The following is an 8,303-nucleotide window of genomic DNA, read 5'->3' as shown; positions in this document are numbered from 1 at the left end:
CTGTCCAACAGTGTGGGAGAAGCAGTGATTTATGTGATACATAAAGTATGTTTATTCAGTACGTTTAACTGACTAATTGTAGCAGCTCAAGACATGACACACAAATAAATAGATTCAGTGTGACTTATACTCACAACATCCATAAACTCACTTTGTGAAACTGTAAACAAAAATATAGGCTAAAAAAACAGGGCTGAAGTTGTAGTCCAACTTTGATAGGGAACTGCAGTTCCAATAAACCTCGTTAGAAATAGTACAGAATGACTTGTTCAGCCAGTACATTCAGACATTGTGAAATTCCTTATAAACTCTTTTGACTCCTTCCCGCCTCCTTTCTGCCCACCTGTCCAAAGTGCACAGTGATTGGCCTGTGGTCCTCCAAGGTTCGCAGTGGCGCCTCCCTCCTGACTGCCCCGGTGGACGAGGTGAAGCCCCCTGTGCTGTCATCATCAATGACTGCTGAGCCTGCAGTGGAGAAGCCGTTTTCTGCCTGCTCCTGCAGAGGGGGGACACAGGAAGGTGGAGGTTGATATGGGCGAAAGAAGTGATGGCAATGGTGCGGGAGGGGAAGGGGGAGGGGGAAGCAGGCTGCACGTCGTGGCTGGGGTGGTGGGGTTCAGTTAAGGTTAGTCAGGGTAGTGTTTAAGGTATTTTTAATAAATGAGAGACCAAGAACCGTAACCATCTCTGCTGTTGGAGCTTAAAGCTGCATTAGGTCACTTTTATAAAAATAACTTTAGTGAAAGTTCCATATTTGCTGAAACTTTCACTATATCCTGACAGTAGTACTCGAGACAGATAATCCGTGCTGGGAATGAAACTCAACAATCAACTATCTTCAAGTCACCAACCCTTTTGCAGCTCTGATTGGTTGTTTTCATTTAGGCCCGGTGGATTCTTGTGAAAGTTTCAGCAAATGTGACAAAAAGTGCAGCTTTAAGATTCAAATGTATATATCAGCCTAACAGAGTACCAAAAAAACATGATCCAAAACGGTTTGTCAGCAGTATTGAGCTACATACCTTCTGCTTAAGCCGGCTTTTGACTTCCTTGATACGCATTTTAGCATGGTCCTTAGCCTGTCAGACAAGCAAAGCCAGATCATTTTTTATTTCAAGTAACGATTCATTTTATAGTTTCTAACAGAAGCCAGAGACATGCTTACAAACTTGTAAACGGTCTTCATGGCTGGGTTGGCCTTGGTCTTCACCGTGTTGAAGATAGCCCCGCCCCCTTTCTGTCGAAAAACATTTACACAAAATCTGTTAGTATCAGTACGTACCATATTCAGGTAGCATATTATAAAGGTTTACTCTCAAATAGCAAATGGAAATAGTAAGAGCATGACTAAAGTTCTGAAGCCGCACTAACAGCACCTAGTGGCAGCAGTGTGCACTACAGATGCAAAACAACACTTCTTAGAGGCTCCTAAAGCTACTGAGTGCAGGAAGGAAGGCTTTTCTTAAAAGGGAGCATTCGGTCAGTTTTGTGGCAATCTGGCCAGTAGTTGTTTGGATATTTTCCTATCTCCTACTGTGAGCAGGGCAAAAACAAAGCACACAAACATGCATGCAATATATTCTCTATGGTAATGTGCCATGTGTGTGGCTAATAGCATTGAGACTAGCTCACCTTCACAGTGAACAGCCACTGGTGGTAGGTCTTGTCACTGCCTGTAGAGGGGGAGTCAGAACAACAAAAGGTCAACGACATTAAGTTAGTGGACGCTGGGTACTAGCTGAGGAAGTCTAGCCTGGAATCTAAATTAAAACCACTGTAGTGCAAAAGCAGAGTGCCACTGAGACCCTGGTGTCCCATCTACTAAACTTATGTGCTTCAGCAACAAGGAAGTGCTCCGGCTTTATTGTGTTGTCTTTTAACTTCCCTTCTGCAGTGGGAATGTGTCATGTTGTGTAGGGGGACACAAGCAGCAACTTGTGATCACCTAGCACCTAGATCTTATCAAATATCTGACCCATTTTACAAATTAAAGCACTGACAGAGTGAGAAGAAAATGAGAATTGCTTACAGCAGTCTGACATACATAAACCAGCTCTCCTGGACAGCTCTGGGATCAGCTGTACATCTTACTGTTATAGTAGTTATGGTGACTGGTCTGGATTTTGTTAGTTGCTTTTTTTATTTTTTATTTTTTACAATAGAGGGCACAAGTTTTGATTCTCTATGCCATTCCTGCCCACACAATCTGCTCTGTGCTGCTTGACGATTCTTCAGAGTTGCTGAAGACAGAGTCAGAAGCAAGCTGGGGCTCTTCTGGTGGAATCATAGCGTTGTCTAGAACTGCTGTGATCAGCTCTGGCGCCTGTGTCGCAGCGGGACGGTGCGCTCTGGTGCTTCCATGTCAATGAATCTGACTGATGACCAGTATCACTGCTGACTCACCTGCATATTCGCCCATGTTGATCTCTTCCTCAAAGATGTCACTGAACCCTTCTCCGGAGTTCAACAGGTCCAAACGGCCATCAATGAACTGCAGGTGGAAGCATAGAATGTATAAGAGTGTAAGAGGAAGGGTGAGATAAAGACGTGTTTGTGTGTGTGTGTGTGTGTGTGTGTATGTACACCTGTTTGAAGAGCTGCAGCTGGATGGCATTCAGGAGGAACTGTCTCATGGCACTGGAACGGTGATTGATGAAGGTTTCTTCATTAAACGTTATCGGCTCACCCTAAAAATGCAGGAAACAACACATTCAACAGTTTATATTCAGTGGCCAGAGGTCCTGACCTTTGACCTCGTTAAAATGTTGCTATTGTTGACATTTAAAGTTCCACTTACAGACGTGTTTTACAGTACTATGCTATGATTAATATTTAGTTTACCATGCTTTCCCACATCTACACTTTCTCCCTCACTGTGAAATTCTGGATTTAAGAATCTTTAGGTCCTCAGCCTAAGCATCTTTCCATCCGACTTGGCTCTGATTGGTTGTTTTTGTTCAGATTCTTGCAAATACCATTAGGAGCACTAGGAGGAGCCACAGAGAACCAGATTGATTTCACAGATTATCTGTCTCATGTACTACTGTCAGGTTTCAGCAAATATGACAACTCAAGTGTACTTCGGAAGAGGAATGTGAAAACATCTCACTAGTGACAAAGTTTTAAGACATTTTGGGGGACTTTATGTGTCATGAAAGGATCAATGCCAACTCTATTTTTCTTTGTTCCCTGCATCCTTCCTGTCTGTGGTCTACATTGTGTACTGACCGGCTCAATCTGCAGAGCGTTTCTGTAGCTGCCGAACAGAGCCGCCTGACTCTTGATGAAGGCTCGAGCCACACCGTCCCCAGTTGTTGTTGAAACCTTCTTCAAACGACTTTTTAAAGACGAAACCTGCGGGACACAAAGCTACAGTCTTTAAAACAATATTTTATTGGTTACATCCATATTCAAAACTGGACTGTTTTTAAAAAAATACACTGTGCAGTGTATAGCAGTTCCTCACCACATCATTGGGCAGGCTTTGGAGGTCATCGTAGGGGGTTTCCAGGGTGTTTGTATCCACATTCAGGACCACCACATCATCCAGAGCCAACCCTCTGACTTTCTACAAGTAATAGGAAGAGCATACTGACAGAGTCAACTACAGACACAAAGATACCATTTATAACCTGTCAGCACCAGATCAAGCAGAGTAAACACTGCAATTCTTAGTCTTAAATCTGACAGACACTTACCTCCATCAGGCTGGAATGTACTCCGATGAGGTAGGGCATTGGAGCACTGAAAGAGAAAGTTTCATAGTTACAACATTTATGCCCAAATTAAAAGCTGCGTTATGGAACTTAAACACAGCATCTGTTGACTGAGCGTGTCAAGCTTTGCCTGGTAGATATTAAATCATGGATGTCATACAGTGTTCTCCTGGATATAAAACCATCGTCCCCATCATAGCATGCAGACAAAACAAACTATCTGTGAAAGAAAAAGGGTTCACTGGTATTCGCAAGGATCTATAGATGCTGTATGTATGTACAGTCTTGGTGCCTGTGTATGTTTAGCTGCGTACAAAGTTCCCTTTGTTTAACACAACGGCTAGCACACTCACCAGCAGTAGTCTAATAGATGTTGAGGCAGGACAGGAATGTAAACATGTTGCCAGTGCATTGGATACAACATGGCTGCAGACCCGTGGACACAAGCTGTTAACTGGGGACAAAGACAAACATCAAATACATGCTCAATATAACAAGACAACATATGCACTCATGTAAACAGTTGAACATGCAATTCACTGTAGCAATTCAGGAATAAAAACATGAATAAAAACATGAATAAAACTAAATTTAATATATCCACATTAGAAAATATTAGGAATAAATAATCTAATATATATATCTTATGTTGTACACTGATACAGACCGGTGGTTTCCAGCCTTTACCTACAAAGGGACACCTTTTGTATCATTTCTGAAACTGACAACCCCTGACTCAGTGACATAATATATTCAAACTGTACAATGAACCCAAACAGTGAACTCAGTAACTGCAAGAAGTTTGTGAATTTTGAAGATTATTTTCTTTTTTTTCTTTTACTTCCTATTGTCTGTCTGCATTATGTTTTTTTTATTATCTTTAACAATCATACAGACATAATAAGCCTTAATAAGTCTTTTGGACAAATTCAGTGTTTTTTTTTTGGCCCTGACACTTAATCACCTGTAACCTAAATATCTGATGCTATGCTAAACTGACAGTGAGTGTTAACAGCAAGCTAGCAGCTCGAGGGGCCTACAAATACAGAATTAATTCCTTCAACCTTCATATTAATAGTGTTCCATATAAGCCCCATCCATAGAAGGTAAGTAAGTAACTGGGGGCCACTGCCTAATGTCGTCAGTGCAACTACCCAGGCTGCTGTCACTTTCAGCAGTTACACAGTCACTATGACTTGCACTGCAGTAATGCAGTAACACAAAGCAATCAACAGATTTGTGTATACACAATACAACTCAGGGTTTTTCTTAAAGTAATTCATATTTTCACATTTAAAGGACCAGTGTGTACAATTTAGTGGCATATTTTGGTGTAGCTGAAAATCACAACTCCCTCGATTCACTCTCCCCTTTCAAGTACGAAGGAGAAACTATGGTGGCTGCAAAAAGTGAACACATCTATCGACAGCCAGTTTTGGTTGGTTCGTTCTGGGTTACTTTCAAAAGATGGCGGTTCAACATGGCGGACTCCACCTCTGTAAATAAAAACGGCTCAATCGAAGCTAACAAAAACACAACGATTATTATTTTCAGGTGATTATACACAAATGAAAACATACCTATCAATATTATATTTCATTTCTGACAATAGATCCTCTTAAATGTTCTACACTGGACCTTTAAGATCAGGGAAAAACATCCTGACACCTTAAGGTGCAATATTCAACTAAAGTTTCAAAATTACATTTTAAAGAAAACATTTATCTTAACTCTTTTCATGCTGTGGTTTATAGATTCTAACAGCCCTGCTTTTTTACTGAAAGATTTCAAAGAAACCGGCAGGCAGAGCTGCAGGAGAGAGAAGAAACAGGAAGTGGACTCTACTTACAGTGCTTAGTTTGCTACAGCAGATGAGGATTCGACGTTCATAAAGCATACTAGCGTACAGGTGAAGCATGTTATTGACATCTACTGCTACAAAGTACTCTGTTAGGTTTCTCTGCAAAGGTCAAACACAACAAGAGAAAAACAAGAGAGTTAGTTGTGAAGGTATAGACCATGATTCAGTATGAAAACGATATAAACTGTGATTCATAAAACTCAATACTGCATTCATATATTGTAATACTGTATTTTCATGGAGGCAATGGGCTTCCACATATTTTTGTGCAACTTGTGCAGTGTGATGTAGAAACTTGAAGCCTCCAGTGCTCATCCACTGAGAATGGACTTGACAGTGAAGTAGGAGACATCTTGTGTTCAGCAGGAAAACTTTAGAAATCAATGACATTTGCATATTCAGAGATTCTGGAAGTTTTAATGAGGTAGAGGGAGGAGATGACTTTTTAAGGATTTCAATGTGGAATGTGGAAAACTTTTTGTTGTGAGAAAAACATATCAGACACACGTTATTCTTCCAAGCAGACTGTATATATACGTGTCTAGAGGGGATCTTTAAGCATTTTTCAAGGATAATGTGATACATTTTCCACCCAACGCCATCAGTCTGCAGCTCTATCAGCTCACACTGAAGTCACACACTGAAACTTTAAGCACACATCTAACTGACAAACATTGAACACAGAACCAGATCAGACCAGACTGCTGGAACTAAAAGCTAATTCTGTACTCAACACTGTAACATTTTCCACCCATTATGTCTGATTTATGCACAGAACAAAAACAACTCCTCATTAGCTGTTGTTTTCTATCCTGTGTGCAGTTTCTAATTTACCCGACCCACCCCCAGATATAAATCAACTGTATTAACAGCAAGTTTCTGCTTAGACAAAGGTTTGACTGGGATGTCAGGAGGGAAATTTTAACACTCACATTCTCAGGTATGCTGGGGAGTTCCCCTGTGTCAGGCACAGTGAAGAAAGAATGCTGGAGAAAACAAGAGGATCAGTTATAGTTTGAATCCATCACAGTGTGTGAGATAAATAAAAAGCAATGCAAAGAGAACTCATTTTTTCTCTAGTCCTATCATATAGAGATGCAGGGTGATGTGGAACAACACTGATAAGTGTAGTAATCCTGTAGTGGCAGTATTTTCTGACTCTCAGTGACATTACTGTTCTCTGGGAGGAAAATAAATACTGATGTGATGATTGAAGTCAGACTCACCACACCAAGATGAACGGGGACTCTGGGCTCAGGGATAGGGAGCGTATGTAGTGACACCAGGAGCTCCTGCCATTGGCTTTCCTAAAATATTCAGAAGATCCAAAATACATGAAATGGCCATTACAAAAAAATACTTCATCTCACATAAGAAGCGTAAAAAGTACATTTCATATTGCTATTAAAACTCATATTATCATCAGACAACAGTGTGACTATCACACTGCTGCATCGGTTTATTATCTCTTAGCTGTGCAGCTTGTTGTGAAGAAGCTTAAACAAGAAGACATTTTTAATTTAGCTCAAAAGCAAAATACTAATGAGAGCTGACACCCGCTCAGTAAAGAAACTGGCCCACAAGTTCCTGACTGAAGTCAAGAAACCTCTCCCAACAAGAGGAGTCAGCTGAGTACCTTACCTGTCCTTTGATAGTGTAATCTGCGAGGATATTAAGCAGCTTGTAGAAGACTTCAAACCAGGGCAGGTAGCTGAGGGAACAAAACAGTGTTTTGTATTTTTACAAAGCTGAGCTTTACTCTGAGTTTGTGGGAATGGGATTACTGGCTAATTATGTGAGCCCAGTCGGTTTTCACTCTAAACACGGAGAGGCAATGTGTGATATGTATCTGATTAGTTTTACAGGGCTACCTTTAAAAAGCTCATAGGAGTTAGTATTAAATATCCTTATGCTGTAAATGCTCCACCAAGTCACAAACACTGGAAGTACATAATGTTGGTACTGTAAATGTTGTTTTTTACCATTCAATCATTGTCCTAATATTTCAACTGTTGTTTGTCAACTGGTTTGATTTGCTTCTTTGTTTGTTTTTTGTTTTTTAAATATATTATTTGGGTCTTTTTATGCCTTTATTTGATAGGAGGTGAAGGTTGACAGGAAAGAAGGAGAGAGAGAGGGGGAACAACATGCGGTAAGAACTGAGCCTTCATGGGGTGTGCGCGCTTCCAGGTGAGCACACTGATTTGGCGGTTTTTAATACTGAAAATATACACCAATAAATTCACTGAGCTGATGGCTAAATTTCACAAAAAGTTAGGCTTTGTAGCATAGGTGCCGGCTCTTGCCATAACATTTTTTATTGTGTAACTCAAACGAACCGATCCAATCCAATATTGGTATCGGGTGCCAATATGGACAAATTAGTAATAAATCAGTTCTACATAGATATCTAGTAGTCCCCATAATTTTGGTCTCCCAGAATTCTATAAGTTAGAGCAGTGGTTCCAACCTTTTTCTTTAAAAATCTTCCTTTATTTATCACTAAGTAAACTGAGATATTTCATATTATATTTCATGCATAAGATATCAGATTTATACTTTATTAATCCCCTATTGGGAAATTTCTTTTTTTCCACACACACAGGAACATGCAACAGGGAGAGATGGTGGAGTGATGGGCTGCCACATCATCGGCGCCCATGAGCAGTTTCTTGGGGTTAGGTTGCCTTGCTCAAGGGCCCCTCAGCAGTGCACAGGAGGTGAAA

General features: G+C 40.6%; 1 protein-coding gene across 1 annotated transcript in view; it reads right to left on the bottom strand.

Annotated features, from left to right (window-relative positions):
• The window catches only part of dennd1a (DENN/MADD domain containing 1A), a gene marked incomplete at its 5' end in the record, with an annotated part of 18,779 nt that overhangs the window by 9,456 nt on the left and 1,020 nt on the right, over positions 1-8,303 (bottom strand). Inside the window, 14 exons of the mRNA XM_035668238.1 lie at positions 344-496; positions 1,023-1,079; positions 1,166-1,237; positions 1,633-1,673; positions 2,404-2,491; positions 2,586-2,687; positions 3,229-3,354; positions 3,467-3,568; positions 3,699-3,744; positions 4,070-4,170; positions 5,566-5,676; positions 6,510-6,563; positions 6,804-6,884; positions 7,219-7,288. Coding sequence (XP_035524131.1) covers positions 344-496; positions 1,023-1,079; positions 1,166-1,237; positions 1,633-1,673; positions 2,404-2,491; positions 2,586-2,687; positions 3,229-3,354; positions 3,467-3,568; positions 3,699-3,744; positions 4,070-4,170; positions 5,566-5,676; positions 6,510-6,563; positions 6,804-6,884; positions 7,219-7,288 — 1,204 coding nt within the window. The remainder of the gene's footprint in view (positions 1-343; positions 497-1,022; positions 1,080-1,165; positions 1,238-1,632; positions 1,674-2,403; positions 2,492-2,585; positions 2,688-3,228; positions 3,355-3,466; positions 3,569-3,698; positions 3,745-4,069; positions 4,171-5,565; positions 5,677-6,509; positions 6,564-6,803; positions 6,885-7,218; positions 7,289-8,303) is intronic.

This window comes from Morone saxatilis, unplaced genomic scaffold (assembly GCF_004916995.1).
Source record: "Morone saxatilis isolate NCDOM2014 unplaced genomic scaffold, NCSU_SB_2.0 Contig21, whole genome shotgun sequence".
NCBI classification, from domain to species: domain Eukaryota; kingdom Metazoa; phylum Chordata; class Actinopteri; family Moronidae; genus Morone; species Morone saxatilis.
The sequence above is the reverse complement of the archived record's forward strand: the minus strand, read 5'-3'. Positions and strand labels throughout refer to the sequence as shown.